This window comes from Salvelinus fontinalis, chromosome 1 (assembly GCF_029448725.1).
Source record: "Salvelinus fontinalis isolate EN_2023a chromosome 1, ASM2944872v1, whole genome shotgun sequence".
Classification (NCBI taxonomy): Eukaryota; Metazoa; Chordata; class Actinopteri; order Salmoniformes; family Salmonidae; genus Salvelinus; species Salvelinus fontinalis.
In genome coordinates, this window is record NC_074665.1 from 65,916,197 (window position 1) to 65,935,158 (window position 18,962).

The 18,962-nt window shown below is 43.2% G+C and overlaps 1 protein-coding gene across 1 annotated transcript; it reads right to left on the reverse strand.

The window, feature by feature from the left end:
* Positions 1-806: 806 nt before the first annotated feature.
* On the reverse strand, positions 807-12,652 carry LOC129854685 (protein FAM83B-like). Its single transcript, XM_055921901.1, has 4 exons — positions 12,139-12,652; positions 5,810-5,974; positions 5,097-5,221; positions 807-4,446 (listed from the first exon to the last, which is right to left on the reverse strand). The coding sequence occupies exons 1-4, from the start codon at positions 12,601-12,603 to the stop codon at positions 2,313-2,315; spliced, it is 2,889 nt and encodes a 962-aa protein (XP_055777876.1). The 5' UTR covers positions 12,604-12,652; the 3' UTR covers positions 807-2,312.
* Between the last annotated feature and the right edge of the window lie 6,310 nt (positions 12,653-18,962).

Genomic DNA, 18,962 nt, shown 5'->3' on the forward strand with positions numbered 1-18,962 from the left:
TATTAAATCTCACGCAGGCTAGTATCAAACTTTGCTGTGGCTGGGGTCATGGCAGCTGTAGGGAGGCACAGTGATTTGAGCTATCCGATTGGCCAGGGCAGTAGGCACACTCATTTAGCCACAGATCTCCCAGTCTGCCGGGTCTTTCCAGACAAATTAAGTGGTTAAAAATGGGATCTCTTTGCCTTCCCGGTGCGCAGGGCTTCTGAATCAAATGTGCCTACCGCCAAAACCGCAACACAGGGGGAAATAAAGGAACGCAATCCTGTATGTCTTTATCATTGGCTTTTCTACAGAAAGGTGATCGACTAGGAATGCCTTGAAGATCGCGATCGACCGGTTGGTGACCACTGATCTACCTCATCTCACTTAATTTACCTTTAAACCTAACTTAACCTATGACCTGACCCATCACCTTATGCATTACTACCCCACAGTGGCAAGAAGAGACAAAAACACAAAAACTAAACAACACAAATGTCTCCAAGCCTCCCACACATAGGTTACTTTCTGTCCCTAACACTAAAACTTCAACTTAAGCTTATAAAAATTATATTTAAATATTTTGATGAAACTTAAACTCAATAAAAACTAGTAAAGATGATCTGTAAGCAGAATTTCTAATAACAATCTTAAAACTACTAGAAGTAAAACCTAATATAAAAACACAAAACTATAATAACCTTGCTGCCCAGTAGGTCTATGTCACATACAGCAACAGATCAAAGGAAACACAATGACATTTGTTTGGAAAAAGCAACTATATTTACAAAGACATACAATGTACATTTCCCTAAAATTGTCCCATCATAATACCATTGCATTTCCCACAACACCTGTATCCACAACACGTGCAGCCACAGTAGAACAAAATAGAACTTCATTTTCAAGCATATTTTGCCAAAGCATTTTACCAAGAAAGATATTCATCAAAACACTCCAGACGCTGCGATCATGCCAAAAACTGCAAGCAGGTTTTGACAAATGAACTCATTCACCCAATCATGCAATGTACATGGACGCACTGTAAATCCTATACCCTGGATATGTTTGTCTAATATTGTGACAAAATATTTTCCACTGTCTGTGATCACAGCTTTATTGTGATCTTTTAAAATTTAATGATGACATTTAATGTGTTTCATATGGAAATTAAGCTACTGTACCATACGTCCTAATAGATGAATCGATCCTATCTAACACAGTTAACTTCTAGTCTCTCATCACAGCCATCGAGTAGCTGATTTAGTTTTGGGTTTGAAAAAATAAATATCTGATAACACTTTCTATGAGGCTCATTCATTTGATGTAACAGATTAAATGCATGAGCTTCATAGAAAATAATGGACTCGAGGAGCAAATAAGATTTAACAAATTGTGTTCAGTGTTTTCCTCACTGCAGTGTACACACACACACACACACACACACACACACACACACACACACACACACACACACTCTTTTAGCTTTTCTCTTTTAGTCTTAGACTGGAAACTGGTTGAATCAATCTTGTTTCCACGTCATAAAATATATATATATATATACTGTATGTGATGATGTTGAATCAACGTGGAAAACTGATTGGATTTGAAAAAAGTCATCAACGTAATGGATTTCGTATTTCATTCACCCAACTTTTCACCTAAATCCAATGACACGGTGAAATGTTTTGTTGATTTCACGTTAGTTGACAACTCAACCAAATGTAAATGAAAGCTAGACATTGAACTGACGTCTGTGCCCAGTGGGTTATCTCTTCAGTCAGTCCTATGATTGAGCGTAGTCTGGCAGTGGCACCGCTTGGGGTCTCTGCTTGGTCGGCTCCCCACTCGGATTCCCTGCATCTGACCTCTTATTGACCTCTATTTCTCTCGCTATGTCTCACCTACCACAGGACCGGAGCCCTATGACTGTGCCTCAGGACAACCTGGTCTGACAATACCTGGCTGTCCCTGTCCCCTGTTCACCTGACTGTGCTGCTGACCCAGTTCTGCTGGTATGACCTCAGCTGTGGTCCTCTGACTTGAGTTCACTGTTCGTGATACCTTGTCCCGAACCCTGCTTGTATGTTTGTGCCTCGTAGAAAGTGTTACTAATAATCAAAACATTGATATTTAATTGAAGTAATGATCAGTTTTCCATTGCTCTAAATAGACCTGAAAGGATGTCAGCTCTTCATGTGAAGAGTTTTCAAGATAAATGGTGCAGTACACTGTTTCCAATCTGTCAACAATTTGATTGCTTTTTTGAATGTCATCATTCAACCAGTAATCCATGTTGGATTGGTTCCCTATGCTAACTTTCTTTTCTACTACTTATTTTTGTGAATGAAATTCCCTACTCTTTGTATAAATTTTCCCAGTTTGTTTTCATGGTGGCTAGTTGTCTGCTGGCCAGTGTGGTTGTGTTGTTCATTGTTGGAGTTACTTTTAGCAGAGTGCATGCTCTTGGATTTCTCTGGGGCATGTATGGGTGCAGGGCCTGTTGCAGATTGTAAGGAGTGGGGTTGATTCTTCTCAAATGAGCAGAAAGGCTCAAATCTGCTATACAAACGACTACTGCCCCCCTGATCGCTACGCCAGTTTCCTGATGCAAGGCTTGCCCTTTCATGTCTTTCATCAATGGCAGTAGGCTGCCCCTGTGTCCTAATGGATGTAGCTCTGGCAGGAGGGTTTTGCTGCAGCTCGTCAGTGCTGAAACGAGGGGCTGATGAATTTCCTATATCATCTGCAAAGTGGTTATTGTCCATCTTTAGCCTGGTAGGGGATCTGGTTGGATTTGCGGTGCCACTCTGCGATGCAACCTTCCTCTCTCTGTTTGGTCTTTGTTCTTCTTCCTCAGTCACTATGGTGTCTGAGCTACCACCCCTTTTTGGAATTACATTTTCCTTGGTTAGAGGGAAACCCTCTTTTTTCTCTGGTATGTTGAGCAATGATCTGATTTTCTTGGAGCTCTTCTTGAGGAAACGAGGTGAGCCCATTGCTGTACTGGTGGACTTGTAAGTGGGCTCTTTGCTGTTCATATCAAGGGCTGCTGCAGACACAGTTCTGGAGGGAGGCTCTTTCCAAATGGAAACAGGGGGTCTCTTTATGTCCACTGTGTTTTTGACATCATATTGAGAGACAGATCTCTGATCCTCATTCAGATTTGAAGAATATCCTCCATTCTGTGCACCCACTCTTATTCCACCACCATCTGCCTGTTTCCTCACAAAAGCCCCACCATACATGTGACTGGAGGACTCTTTATTGTCTCTGTAGTCTATGTTGGACTTTGGGTCTGCCACACTGTGCCTTTTGTGCCAGTCGTCTTGGAGGAGCTCAGGGTTTTTGATTACCAGTCCCCCTTTGGTTCTGCCCAGGCTGGCATAGACAGACTGATGTGGGTCTCTTCCTGGGCCATAGCCAATGTTATTCCTAGGATCATCCAAAATCTGCAGACTTTGCTTCTTCATTATAAACTCATCCTGTCTCATTCTGTTTTCCATTGATGTTGCTGGATTCCATTGCATTGATGAGTAATACGGTGCATTGTTTTGCCTTGCAGAGGGATCAACCTGACGTATGGAAGAGTTTTTTGAGTAACTGTTTGTCTCCGATTGCTCTGGAATAGTGGACTTGAAAACAAGGGATGACCTAACTCTGGAGGGAATGAATGAGCTAGATTTGTTTTCCAGAGCTTCATACTGGTCCAGATAATCACATGGTTCCCCAATAGGAGTGTCAGTGTTATTGAGGTAAGACTCTATCCTATATGTGCGCAAGAAGGACTTAGCCGTGTGCTCCAAAGTTGGTATGTTCTGCTGCATGGAGCGGGTGTGTTTGTCATTCCCGTGGTAGGACTGCCGAATATTGTGACCTCTGTACATCTGTGCCCCCTGAGAATTGTCGTCCATAGCATTGGAAAAGTGGCTTCTTCCAGGGGCGCAGTGATAACCTCCATCTCCAGCCACATTCCAATTGCTTGCCCCATACCTTGTGTTGTGTGGAACATGCAAGACTTCTTGTCTCTCCCCAGCGTAACTGTGTCTTTTCAGGAAGTTTGCAGTCTCTGCAGACTGGAACTGATGGATGTGTTTTTGAACACTCACACCATGATTGATCATGGGTCTGTGTTGAAATGGCTCCTCCTCATAAAGTCTCTCCTCCATCTCTCTGATAGGGCGCGTCATGCCCATCTGTCTCTCACAGGCTTTCCTGTACACTGTGTCGAGGGTATGTCTCAACTGGTCCTTCCTCTCAAAGGCTTGGCTGGATTGAGAAGCATACTTTGCCAGAGCATGCCTTCCATTCCTTTCTAGTAGCACACCCTCGGGAGGGGCGAGAACTGCTGGCATGGAGGAGCGAGCGAAGAGCGTTCGAAACTCCTCGTCATAGGACTCCACCAGCTGGCCTGTTATGACCTGCACCATACTCAGGTTGATTTTCTCATAGGACCACATGAAGCTGGGTGGAGAACAAGAAACGTAGAGCAGCAATTACTTCAGTGTAAAATGTCAACTCTAACAGACATGTTCAGCTCAGTCTATGCACGAGGTCAACTAAGGTAAACAGTATTGCATTATCAATAAATTGTTTGCTGTCAACCCTTAGCATCTCTAATTCATCTCTAAGTTATGGCAAATTTTTCTATCAAAGATAAGCCTTTGGCTGTCTAAAGTAAAATATGAATATTTCTTTATCTGTTTTTTTGAAAAGTCAACCCTTTCAGACACAAATCCCCAATCTTAAATGTTTTCAAATCTTAAGAGAAGTTCCGTGTTCCACTTAGAAATCAAATACAGTCTCTACAGAAAGCCCTGTAAAGTAACATTGAACAGAACTTCTAAAAATCTTTAAATTGTCCAAGCTTTTATACTTATATTCCATGCATTATTTATATCACAGAGGTAACAAAAAAACCACACATGAGATTGGGGTCAAAAGCCAGAAAATGTTCTCTTTAAGCCTTAGCCTGTTCAAATAGTCACAATTGCAATACAAAGAAAGAACATCATAATGACTCAATACAGTAGATTGTATTTATAGCCAAAGAACACTTTAATCAATATTGAGAAATCCTTATTCTGAACCACTGGCCTCCTAGTTCCATTTACCTGTATGATCCGTACACCACTGTTTGGCAGTCCACCAATAGAAACTTCTGCTCCATTGCTCCATGAAATGTAGCTCCTGAACGACAGAGGTAATCCTGACCCTTCACTGTACGTACCCTCATGTTCTGTAGACCAAGACAGTCAAAGTGGCATCTTAGCACGACCATTTTACGGTAATACACCGCTTTATGCAAAGCCTGATTATTATCAGTATCCTCGCATGAAAGATATATTGACTCTCTGAAATAGCGAGAGCTTTATTGCAGCCTTGTAAAATGCTATGACAAGAAAGCATAACTCTTTTGGCTGTGTCCTAAATACCTCTGGTAATAACTACCTCAACCTGTAAACTACCTCGCCCTGTAAGATAGAGTGACAACTAAGTTTTCAGTGGTTCAGGTTCATTCTGAAATCCATCTACAGTATATAACACAAGAGCCTGCAATAACCTTCACCCTCCCCACTGCTGCACCTCACATAGTAAATGATTTATCAGATAAAGAGGTACAATACGCTGGAATTCTTATTTTCACATTGCCGAAACATCATCATCCCTCAATAACTTCAAGATAGTCACTTGTTTTCTTTGGTGAAGATAAACAAAAAATGACAAATCAATACTGTATATACGATGAGAGGAGGATCAGTCAATACTTTTGATTATCAACCTCTAAGTAGATTAATCAACATTGTAACAGAGTATGTGAACGTACCCTAAGTTTTGGGATTTGGATGTCTTGATTCTCAGCCATTGAGAGAAAGCTTTGCAGATGAAATTCATCCAGAAGCACATAAACTGGAGTTCCTCTGATGGAGGCATCAACCGCTTCTTTGAATATATCCACATCTGTAAAAATGTCCATTACAATTGCAATAACCTATAAGGAAAGAAGGGAAAATAACAAAAAAGGTTATGGTTAACATGATGATTTATTAAAAATAATTAGCATACCATTGTAACACCTTAGTGTTGATGGCTCCACCTTTTGGATCTTTTGGGAATTAAAGTATGAAGGATTGTGTAGAGCTGTGGTGCAGTGGTAACACTCCCAAGCACATGTCACATATGACGCACCAACTGTTGCTCCCACCTACATTACCGGTCAAAAGTATTAGAACATCTACTCATTCAAGGGTTTTTCTTTATTTTTACTATTTTCTACATTGTAGAGCAATAGTGAAGACATCAAAACTATGAAATAACACATATGGAATCATGTAGGTAACAAAAAAGTGTTAAACAAATCTAAATATATTTTATATTTGAGATTCTTCAAATAGCCACCTTTTGCCCTGATGACAGCTTGGCACATTCTTGGCATTCTCTCAAACAACTTCACCTGGAATGCTTTTCCAACAGTCTTGAAGGAGTTCCCACATATACTGAGCACTTGTTGGCTGCTTTTCCTTCACTCTGCAGTCCGACTCATCCCAAACCATCTCAATTTGGTAGAGGTTGGGGAATTGTGGATGCCAGGTCATCTGATGCAGGATTCCATCACTCTCCTTCTTGGTAAAATCGCCCTTACATAGCCTGGAGGTGTGTTGGGTCATTGTCCTGTTGAAAGCAAAATTATACTGCAGTCCCACTAAGCACAAACCAGATGGGATGGCATATTGCTGCAGAATGCTGTGGTAGCCATGCTGGTTAAGTGTGCCTTGAATTCTAAATAAATCAGAGACAGTGTCACCAGCAAAGCACCCCCCCACCATAACACCTCCTCCTCCTTGCTTTACGGTGGGAAATACAGATGCGGAGATCCTCCATTCACCCACAACGCGTCTCACAAAGACACGGCAGTTAGAACCAAAAATCTCCAATTTGGACTCCAGACCAAAGGACACATTTCCACCGGTCTAATGTCCATTGCTCGTGTTTCTTGGCCCAAGCAAGTGTCTTCTTCTTATTGATGTACTTTAGTAGTGGTTTCTTTGCAGAAATTCGACCATGAAGGCCTGATTCATAGAGTCTCCTCTGAGCAGTTGATGTTGAGATGTGTCTGTTACTTGAACTCTGTAAAGCATTTATTTGGGCTGCAATTTCTGAGGCTGGTAACTCTAATGAACTCATCCTCTGCAGCAGAGGTAACTCTGGGTCTTCCATTCCTGTGGCGGTCCTCATGAGAGCCAGTTTCATTATAGCTCTTGATGGTTTTTGCGACTGCACTTGAAGAAACTTTCAAAGTTCTTAAAATGTTCCGTATTGACTGACCTTCATGTCTTAAAGTAATGATGGACTGTGGTTTCTCTTTGCTTATTTGACCTGTTCTTGCCATAATATGAACTTGGTATTTTACCAAATAGGATTATCTTCTGTATACCCCATCTACCAGGTCAAAACACAACTGATTCGCTCAAATGCATTAAGAAGGATAGAAATGCCTAAATTAACTTTTAAGAAGGCAAACCTGTTAATTGAAATGCATTCCAGGTGACTACCTCATGAAGCTGGTTGAGAGAATGCCATGAGTGTGCCAAAGCTGTCATCAAGGCAAAGGGTGGCTATTTGAAGAATCTCAAATATAAAATATATTTTGATTTGTTTAACACTTTTTTGGTTACTACATGATTCTATATGTGTTATGTCATAGTTTTGATGTCTTCACTATTGCTCTACAATGTAGAAAATAATTTAAAAAATAAAGAACAACCCTTGAATGAGTAGGTGTTCTAAAACTTTTGACCAGTAGTGTACCTGTATACCCCTCTCAATAAAAGTGTCAAATAAAGTGTCAAAATATTTTTTGAGGCATTACTGTAAGCTCAGGAACTCCATGTGATTACTGTGACTGTGATTATCATGACCCTGCATGCCCTTATAAAGTGTAAAAATGTTTATTAATTGTTGTTTTAGAGTTCAAATAATTTTCATGTTATACCCCTATGGTACATATTATACCCTGGCCATCAGATGCACAGTACCATGACATAGACCCACCAGGTAAATCCAGGTGAAAGCTTGGATCCTTTTTGGTGTCACTTGTTAAATTACTCAGTATATCAAAGTAAATGTCCACCAGAAAAAAACACACAGAACATTACAATATATGTGCCCGAGTCCTATCATTATTAGACCTGGTTGAAAGATTTTCATAATATACACAATATGTCGCATTGTGCTGACTCTTCCTTTTTTAAAATAAAATCTATACTGTATCTCAAGGAGTGACTTAGTGTGTGATCACAAGGCTATGGCCACTCTGTGTTTACCATATTCCCTGTGACAGGTTTGACTTGGTTTGACATATGGATGGGAGTATTACCTATATACAGTACACACCCACCTCATCTGGCTAATACTTGGAATACTTGTAACTAGTACTGTCTAAACAATGTAGACTAAATCCCGTGAGAAACCACAGTAAAGCTATAGCTTATGCTTGCACATGTACATATCCATTTTGCTGACCTCATTTCTCAATCAAATCACATTGATCTGTAGACTTCCTCAATTCTAGGACAGCGAGCTAACCACACCAGCACTACTACCTGCAATCACAGTACTAGTATTGCTAGCACTTTTCTCTCATCTGGTTCAAACCTGCATTTACTCGTTCATGTTAACTAGACCGACTGGTTAGCCTCACAGCTCTACGGTCGTGGGAGAATATTTACCCGAAGTCTAACTGGCCACACGCGGTTTCCTCCGGCCAGCACTGTGCTAGCTACAGTGCACCTTAGCAAAGGTAGCTGTTAGCTAGCGAACGCAACACTAACCTCGCGGCTGTAGTGTGCCCACGTTGCACAACCTAGGTAGTATTAGCAGCAAGGCTTCTACTAGCTAGCTTACGGCTACTAAAGCCGAAGAGCTTACACGTTGTTTTTACAACAGGAATCTTAGCATAGCTCTGTTCTGCATAATGGCCACTGCTTCTCCATCCCAAAATTAGCCTAGAAAAGCACTCAAACCCCATGTTCTTGTGCTTGCGGCTCCATGATTGCAGGGAAGGATTTTCACCTTCAATGCATACATTGCCTGGGAAGGTAACATGCTCAGGAAGAACTCGAGAACCACAACTCCTGTAAGCATTGTAAATTACTCTAGAGTGGGTTTGAGAAGGAGGTTAAAATGCTTTGCTGTCTCTAACCCCTCCCCTTTCAGCCACCGGCCGAGGTGGAGGCTCAACCCCTCCATAACCTCGCCCAGCTGGGGCGAGGCTATGGAGAGCCTCGATTCCCTCCCCTCACTGTCTGACGACATAGTGTTGGGGGAAGGTGAGCTAGGGGATGATGAGGAGGACGAGCCTGAATCCAGATGCTTGGGATTACGTATCAAAACCTCTGTGCCTCCTGTAATGCAAGGCTGTGGTCATACCATGAGTCTGGCGGTGGTGGGAGAAAGGGCTCTTAGCAGACAAAGAAAAAGTGAACCTCCTGGATGACCCTGTGACACCCAAGGAGTTGTTTAACCCCGCTGTCGACACCAAGCGGCAGAAGTGTGACATGCTACACCAAGCGGCAGAAGTGTGACATGCGTAAGAAAGAAATCAAAGCCTTCAACTTCTGCCTGCCCCACAAACCCAGGCCCTGTGGCAGCCCGTTGGTCACTGCAACTCACTCCAGCCTCACAGCATGGCGGGGGCACCAAGTTGGCCCAAGACCCCCGGCAACACAGCAGACTGACAATACCCAGGCTAAGCTCTTAAACCAGGGCAACCTGGCCGCAGCAGAGTTCCACTCTCTTAACCACCCTAAGGGGGGCAGGATGGGTCAGCCAACCTAGGGCACAGCCCTAATCAGCAGAGGAGGATAGTTTGCAAAGCCTACGGCTTCCTTGCCCTACCCGTCTCTCTCGGGTTTAACGTAAGCCACCCGTCCCCATCTCTGCCTCGCCTGACAGTGGGGAGGAACATCTGCATTGGGTAAAAAACAACATTCCCTTTGTAACAGCACACTTGCATGACATTGCTCACATGGGATGATGGAGGATGTGCATTCTTACCCCCAAGTGCTCTTACCCCCCTTGGACTTTCCGCTCAGCACCTTCTCAGGTTCTAGCCAGGGACGGAAGTCAGCATGTCCACTCTCCCTCGGGTCTCTTCAGACATACAAGCTGGATGACAGATTGCCATTTGCCCTTTTACTATGGCCAACCATTTCCTTTGCCTTATGGCATTTTCACCTCTAACCGTCTAGTGCACGAACAACACAGTAATGCACCTTCTCTTTACTACCAGGTGCCATTACTCTGTAATGTGAGCGAGGCAGGGAAGAGACCTAACACAGGCCTTGGTTAGCAGAGATCACTCTCCTGCTTTATAAGCAGTCCTGATAGCCACTGTTATGCAGGGACCTGCTGACCCAAACATACGTAAAGACTTGCCACCCTCACCCAGTAGCCATGGTACTCTGGGGATGGCCAGTGGGAGGATAAATCTGAATGCGACAAGCCGGCAACTCAAAATCTTTCACGATCTAGAGTTCCAGTGCCCCTCCTATACGTCCACTTTTTGGAAAAAGAGACAATGCATTTTTTGGAGAAATGGTGTAACGTACACAGATAATTCATAACCCTTTCTAACCCCAACCCTCTGTTTGCAAGGTTTCTATGCTTCATTGCAGGACCTTTTTGGACAGAGTGAAGATCTCTAAAGGAACAGTTGACTGCTATCTCACCTGTCACACAGGCCTCGACAGTTGCACAGTAGGGTAACAGCCTCTGTTATGTAATTTTTTGGGTGTGTGTCGCTAACACAAAACCAGTCTCCAAGCTTTTAGCTCTGTCACTGGGACCCTTTTATTGTGCTTGAGGCTTCTTGAGGCGCTGGAAAGCGGGGAGATGTAATACTTTTCTTTCTAACCCCCTTTACTGTCTGCCCTGTGCCTGCAAAGTGAGTAAGTGGGCTGCAATCACTGTCAACAAACCGTTCATGCCTTCAGTTTGCCCGGGGTCCTCCTGGGCACCTTGGTACCCAAAATCCTACCTGCAGGCCTTGAGTGAGTGACAACTGTGTTGTCGTGCCCTGGAGCTTGTGGTTACACCCACCTCTCACCCAGTTTACGGAAGTAGAGCTTCTCCACCGTTTGTGTCCAGAATGTGCCTGGTGCATTTGATTGGATTAAAGTGAGAGTATTGCTCTAGAGTGACAATGACTTATGTGTTTTTTGGGCACCTCCAACAGCTATCTTGAGATAGTGGAGGCTATTCCATTGGAAAATATAGTAGCAAGGGTAACAGCCCAGAATGGGTCGTTCCACCAGAGGTATGGCTACCTCGTAGGCGATGTTGTAAAACATCTCCTTATGGGAGATTTGTGCTATGGCATGTTGAGCCAGACCTCATACGTTTCTGAAGTCTTTACCGACTGGATGTCATTGCATCTTCCTGGGGCATTCTCCCTCAGTGTCGAAGGGGTGATGCTATTGGAACTACCCTGGAGAGCATGTCTGCATTACGGGTGTTGGCCATATGCCTTAAGTGACACATTGAAAGGAAACGTAACCCCGGTTCTATGAGAATACGAATGATATGTGTCACCACCTTTCCCTGCTTGCAAGAGCACAAGGAAGAGAGACATGGTCGAGAATGTTGGTGGGCTTGTTAACAACCCTTAAACATTTCCCATAAGTGACACATCCCACTCGCATTTTCATCAAATTGAGGTTACGCAAGTAACCTAAAGTTTCCTTTGCAGGGGCACCTATACTTTTACTCATGAAGGTAAGTTGCAAAACCTGATTTTATAGACCCACCCTGACCTCCTCAGACACTACTGACTAGTGAAAAGGAAACGTGTATAATTTTTCTCTGGGAGGAAAGGGAGTTGTGCTGTAAATAAAATGGGGCCAGGAATCTGGTTATTGAATTTGTCACTTTGTCTTGTAATAGTTTACATTTGTGAATCTTGAGCTATCACATTCACACAAAGAGACAGTCACAGTTGGGGAGCAGGAAATATTAGCTAAACATGAGGCTTTCTACTATTAGTCCACAAAGGTACTATCAGCAGCTTTAAAAAATACAATATTGTGATTTGCATTCCATAAAAAAACATTAGCATTACCATTGTTGTGGATACAATGCATTGCAGGATTAAAGTACCTGTCTGGCATCCTGAATCTGTTTACGGATCACCTCTTTGATGGTGGGGCTGTTTAGTCTCGGTGGATGGAAAAGCAGATCTATATTGGTTTGGAGTTTATCATGCATGACCATCGGCCATCCTAACTCCAGGTCGGGTGTCACTATGTCTGAGTGCACAGGCCAGTACGTCCCAGTTGAGGACTTGCTGGCCGGAGTGTCCAGTGCTGGGCCGTTGATTTCTTCTGTGTGGCTGCTAGGCAATGGCTGTGAGGCATTTGTAGTGATGAAGTGGAGTTCATCTTCTGAGAGAAAGCTCCCTATCCGCTCGGCCTTGAGGAACTCCTGGTAGCTCTCTCTGCCACCATTCACCAGGGAATCGATAGCAAGGCGATAGGCCTCCTTATAGTGGGGATGAATGTAATCCTCAGACTGCAACTCTCCTTTCAAGGATGACAGCAGGGAGAGTTGTTCGGATTCCATCATCACAGTGGCTAAGCGAGCCCTGTTACAGATGGCGAGCCCTGTTACAGATGGCGAGCCCTGTTACAGATGGCGAGCCCTGTTACAGATGGCGAGCCCTGTTACAGATGGCGAGCCCTGTTACAGATGGCGAGCCCTGTTACAGATGGCGAGCCCTGTTACAGATGGCGAGCCCTGTTACAGATGGCGAGCCCTGTTACAGATGGCGAGCCCTGTTACAGATGGCGAGCCCTGTTACAGATGGTGGACGCTGGAAGTCAAATGGACAAGAAGCAACGTGTTAGAAAAACAATGCGATAGTGAGTGTTTTCATTTAAATAAATGATGTGTTTTCACTGAAAATCCCCATTGAAGTATTTTCCCGGTTCATGTTTGTCTAACTTCTAGGCAGATTATATCCCACTTAACCCCAAGATTTCCCTGAGTTTTCACCATCATTGTAAAGCTGTAGATGTTTTGTTGTTTTGGGGAATTCATTTCTGAGTACTTTTTTAAAAGATTTGATTAGTGGTCAATCCTGTTATGTGAACCAAACTTTTGTTTTAATATGGTAAAAATATTTATTTTTAAATTATGTTTTCAAACTAAACATTGAACATCTAATACTCAAATCATACTGTAAAATCAGGTGAGTTGGTTCTAATATTTTTGGCAATATTCAGATGTTTCGTGGGCACAACACGTCAACCCTGTTATCCATAGATAGATAGGCTAATCATGTTTTACCAAGTTAAGCAAGCATTCAATTGCCCCTCCCTGTTGCACACTACATGCTTCCATTCCCCTATCACCAGGGGAGTTGTGACTGATTTAAGAGGAAATTGCGACCCAGTTTCCGTCAACCATATACCTTTAATAGTCCCTTTTATAGTATCTTCATTTAACCTATTGAGATGGGAAAACATGTTTGTTATGAAGTTGAACATTTATGACAGAATGTTTAAATTAGGCGATTTTTTTTTTTTTTTTACATAGTTTAACTTCCCAAAAGGGACTCAATTCGTGGAATGACATGTGTAGTGTTATGTTGTAATAGTTTCCCTTAGTTTGTTTTTTGGTTAATCAATAACTATGTAATTAGCTCATTTCAATACATTGACATTCTAGCTGTCAGAATGTACACATCAGAAATAGGTGTTCATGTTGTCAGAAGCACACTGTGTTCTAAACTACTAACTGCAGCTGGCCCAGCTTGTACAGACTTGTTGATTAATATGTTTCGTGTCTGAGCCGTTGAATTGCGATTACACTTTGTCTCTATGCTGATGTTTTACCTGTTTGATTGACTTGCGGAGCGAATAACTACACTTTGCATTCGGCCATATTCCCAGTCACCTTGCCATTGTTAAATGCGATGGTTTGCGCTTTCAGTTTTGTGCAAATGCTGCCATCTATTCACGGTTTCTGGTTAGGGTAGGTTTAGTCACAGTAGTCACAGTGGGTACAACATCTCCTATTCACTTCCTGATAAACTCAGTCACCGTATCAGTATATTTATCTATGTTGTTCTCGGAGGCTACCCGGGAACATATCACAGTCCACGTGATCAAAACAATCTTGAAGCATGGATTCTGATTGATCAGACCAGCATTGAATAGTCCTTAGCACGGGAACTTCCTGTTTGAGTTTCTGCCTACAGGGAGGTAGGAGCAAAATCGAGTCGCAATCAAATTTGCCGTAGGGAGGGCGGGGGAGGGCCTTGTAGGCATCCCGGAAGTTGGAGTAGCATTGTTCGAGTGTTCTTGCAGCGCGAGTACTACAGTAAATATGTTGATAAAACTTTGGTAACGTTTTCCACAAATTTGCTTTGATAAAATCTCCAGCTACAATAAATGAGGCCTCAGGATATGTGGTTTCCAGTTTGCATAAAGTCCAGTTAAGTTCCTTGAGGGCCGTCGTGGTATCGGCTTGATGGGGGAATATACACGGCTGTGACTATAACCGTAGAGAATTCTCCTGGGAGGTAATACGGTCGGCATTTGATTGTGAGGTATTCTAGGTCGGGTGAACAAATGGTCTTGAGTTCCTGTATGTTATCACAATCACACCATGAGTAGTTAATCATGAAACACACACCCCCGCCCTTCTTCTTCCCGGAGAGATATTTATTCCTGTCTGCGTGATGAACTGAGAACCCAACTGGCTGAATGGACTCAGACAGTGTATCCTGAGACAGCCATGTTTCCGTGAAACAAAGTATGTTACAATCCCTGATGTCTCTCTGGAAGGAAATCCTTGCCCTGAGGTCGTCAGCTTTATTATCCAGAGACTGAACATTAGCGAGTAATATAGTCGGAAGCGGTGGGTGGTGTGCGCGCCTCCTGAGTTGGACTAAAAGTCCGCTCCGAGTGTCTCTTTTCTCTTTTCTGCTGGAAGAGTTTTGGAACAGCCTCTGGGATTAGTTCAATTGCCTTGGGGGATACAAACAAAGTATCCAGTTCGGGAAAGTCTTATTCAAATCAAATCAAAATCAAATCAAATTGTATTAGTCATATGCGCCGAATACAACAGGTGTGGACCTTACAGTGAAATGCTTACTTACGAGCCCCTAACCAACAGTGCAGTAAAAAAAAATAGGGAAAAAATAAGAGATAAAAGTAACAAGTCACAACAAGTCAGGGGGGTGCTGGTACAGAGTCAATGTGTGGGGGTCACTGGTTAGTTGAGGTAGTATGTACAGTTGAAGTCGGAAGTTTACATACACCTTAGCCAAATACATTATAACTCAGATTTTCACAATTCCTGACATTTAATCCTAGTAAAAATTCCCTGTCTTAGGTCAGTTAGGATCACCACTTTTTTTTAAGAATGTGAAATGTCAGAATAATAGTAGAGAGAGGATTTATTTCAGCTTTTATTTATTTAATCACATTCCCAGTGGGTCAGAAGTGTACATACACTCAATTAGTATTTGGTAGCATTGCCTTTAACTTGTTTAACTTGGGTCAAACGTTTCGGGTAGGCTTCCACAAGCTTCCCACAATAAGTTGGGTGAATTTTGGCCCATTCCTCCTGACAGAGCTGGTGTAACTGATTCAGGTTGGTAGGCCTCCTTGCTCGCACACGCTTTATCAGTTCTGCCAACAAATTTTCCAAAGGATTGAGGTCAGGGCTTTGTGATGGCCACTCCAATACCTTGACTTTGTTGTCCTTGAGCCATTTTGCCACAACTTTGGAAGTATGCTAGGGGTCATTGTTCATTTGGAAGATCCATTTGCAACCAAGCTTTAACTTCCTGACTGATATCTTGAGATGTTGCTTCAATATATCCACATAATTTTCCTGCCTCATGATGCATGTATTTTGTGAAATGCACCAGTCCCTCCTGCAGCAAAGCAGCCCCACAACATGATGCTGCCACCAACGTGCTTCATGGTTGGGATGCTTCTACACCTGCATTCTAGCTGTTTGGGGTTTTAGGCTGGGTCTCTGTACAGCACTTCGAGATATTAGCTGATGTACGAAGGGCTATATAAAATATACTTGATTGATTGATTGATTGGGATGGTGTTCTTCGGCTTGCAAGCAAGCCCCATTTTCCTCCAAACATAACGATGGTCATTATGGCCAAACAGTTCTATTTTTGTTTCATCAGACCAGAGGACATTTCTCCAAAAAGTATGATTTTGGTCCTCATGTGCAGTTGCAAACCGTAGTCTGTTTTTTTATGGCGGTTTTGGAGCAGTGGCTTCTTCCTTGCTGAGCAGCCTTTCAGGTTATGTCGATTATAGGACTTGTTTTACTGTGGATATAGATGCTGTTGTACCTGTTTCCTCCAGCATCTTCACATGGTCCTTTGCTGTTGTTCTGTGATTGATATGCACTTTTCACACCACAGTACGTTCATCTCTAGGAGACAGAATGCGTCTCCTTCCTGAGCGGTATGACAACTGCGTCGTCCCATGGTGTTTATACTTTTGTACTGTTTGTTTGTACAGATGAACGTGGTACCTTCAGGCGTTTGGAAATTGGTCCCAAGGATGAACCAGACTTGTGGAGGTCTACAATTTCTTTGCAGAGATCTTTGCTGATTGCTTTTGATTGTCCCATGATGTCTAGCAAAGAGGCACTGAGTTTGAATGTAGGCCTTGAAATACATCCACAGGTACACCTCCAATTGACTCAAATGATATACATTAGCCTATCAGAAGCTTATAAAGCCATAACGTCATTTTCTGAAATTTTTCAAGATATTTAAAGGCACAGTAAACTTAGTGTATGTAAACTTCTGACCCACTGGAATTGTGATACAGTGAAATATAAGTGAAATAATCTGTCTGTAAACAACAGTTGGAAAAATTACTTGTGTAATGCACAAAGTTGATTTTCTAACCAACTTGCCAAAACTATAGTTTGCTAACAAAAAATATGTGGAGTGGTTGAAAAACAAGTTTTAATGACTCCAACCTAATTGTATGTCAACTTCCGACTTCAGCTGTACATGTAGTTAGAGTTATTAAAGTGACTATGCATAGATGACAACAGAGAGTGGTAGTGGTGCGTGCGGATAGGGGGGGGGGGATCAATGCAAATAGTCTGGGTAGCCATTTGACTAGATGTTCAGGGGACTTATGGCTAGGTGGAAGAAGCTGTTTAGAAGCCTCTTGGACCTAGACTTAGCGCTCCGCTTGCCGTGCGGTAGCAGAGACAACTGTCTATGACTAGGGTGGCTGAAGTCTTTAACAATTTTTAGGGCCTTCCTCTGACACCGCCTGTTATAGAGGTCCTGGATGGCAGGAAGCTTGGACCCAGTGAAGTACTGGGCTGTTCGCACTACCCTCTGTAGTGCCTTGCGGTCGGAGGCTGAGCAGTTGCCATACCAGGCAGTGTTGCAACCAGTCAGGATGCTCTCGATGGTGCAACTGTAGAACCTTTTGAGGATCTGAGAACCCATGCCAAATCTTTTCAGCCTCCTGAGGGGGAATAGCAGCCCCGTCGATGAGAATTGTGGTGTGCTCGGTCCTCCTTTTTCCCGTAGTCCACAATAATCTCCTTTGTCTTAATCACGTTGAGGGAGAGGTTGTTGTCCTGGCACCACACGGACAGGTCTCTGACCTCCTCCCTATAGGCCGTCTCTTTGTTGTCGGTGATCAGGCCTACCACTGTGTGTCATCTGCAAATTTAATGATGGTGTTGGAGTCGTGCCTGGCCGTGCAGTCATGAGTGAACAGGGAGTACAGGAGGGGGCTGAGCACGCACCCCTGAGGGGCCTGGCGGATGGGTCGTTACCTACCCTTACCACCTCGGGGCGACCCGCTACGAAGTCCAGGATCCAGTTGCAGAGGGAGGTGTTTAGTCCCAGGCTCCTTAGCTTATTGATGAGCTTTGAGCGCACTATGGTGTTGAACGCTGCTGAGCTGTAGTCAATGACAGCATTCTCACGTAGGTGTTCCTTTTGTCCAGGTGGGAAAGGGAAATGTGGTGTGCAATGGAGATTGTATCATCTGTGAATCTGTTGAGGTGGTATGCGAATTGGAGTGGGTATAGGGTTTCTGGGATGATGCTGTTGATGTGCATCATGACACTCACCTGGACTCCGTCACCTCCTTGATTATCTTCCTTATATCTGTCACTCCCCTTGCTTCTTTCCTCAGGTGTTGTTGACTGTGTTTCATGTCGGTGTGTTTCTTATTTCTTCTTTTGGTTATTTATTAAAACGCTCACTCTGTCACGCCCTGACCTTAGAGAGACTTTTTATTTCTCTATTTGGTTAGGTCAGGGTGTGATTTGGGTGGGCATTCTAGTTTGTCTATTTCTGTGTTGGCCGGGTATGGTTCCCAATCAGAGGCAGCTGTCTATCGTTGTCTCTGATTGGGGATCATACTTAGGCAGCCTTTTTTCCCACCTTAATTTGTGGGATCTTGTTTTTGTACAGTTACTGTGTAGCCTGCAGAACGTTACGTTCGTTTATCTTCTTTTTTTTTTGGTGTTCATCAAAATAAAGAAAGATGTACGCTTACCACGCTGCACCTTGGTCTCCTTCTATCAACGAGCGTAACACACTCCAAATCAAATCAAAATTATTTATATAGCCCTTCGTACATCAGCTGATATCTCGAAGTGCTGTACAGAAACCCAGCCTAAAACCCCAAACAGCAAGCAATGCAGGTGTAGAAGCACGGTGGCTAGGAAAAACTCACTAGAAAGGCGAAAACCTAGGAAGAAACCTAGAGAGGAACCAGGCTATGAGGGGTGGCCAGTCCTCTTCTGGCTGTGCCGGGTGGAGATTATAACAGAACATGGCCAAGATGTTCAAATGTTCATAAATGACCAGCATGGTCAAATAATAATAATCACAGTAGTTATCGAGGGTGTAGCAAGTCAGCACCTCAGGAGTAAATGTCAGTTGGCTTTTCATAGCC

Bases quoted from the DNA above. Each gene is read 5' to 3' on its own strand.
- LOC129854685 (XM_055921901.1), bottom strand. From the start codon at position 12,603: ATGATGGAATCCGAACAACTCTCCCTGCTGTCATCCTTGAAAGGAGAG. The intron at 5,975-12,138 runs GTACTTTAATCC...CTTTCCTTATAG, and splicing joins AGATTCAGGATGCCAGACAG to GTTATTGCAATTGTAATGGA. The intron at 5,222-5,809 runs GTACGTTCACAT...CTTGGTCTACAG, and splicing joins TCCAAATCCCAAAACTTAGG to AACATGAGGGTACGTACAGT.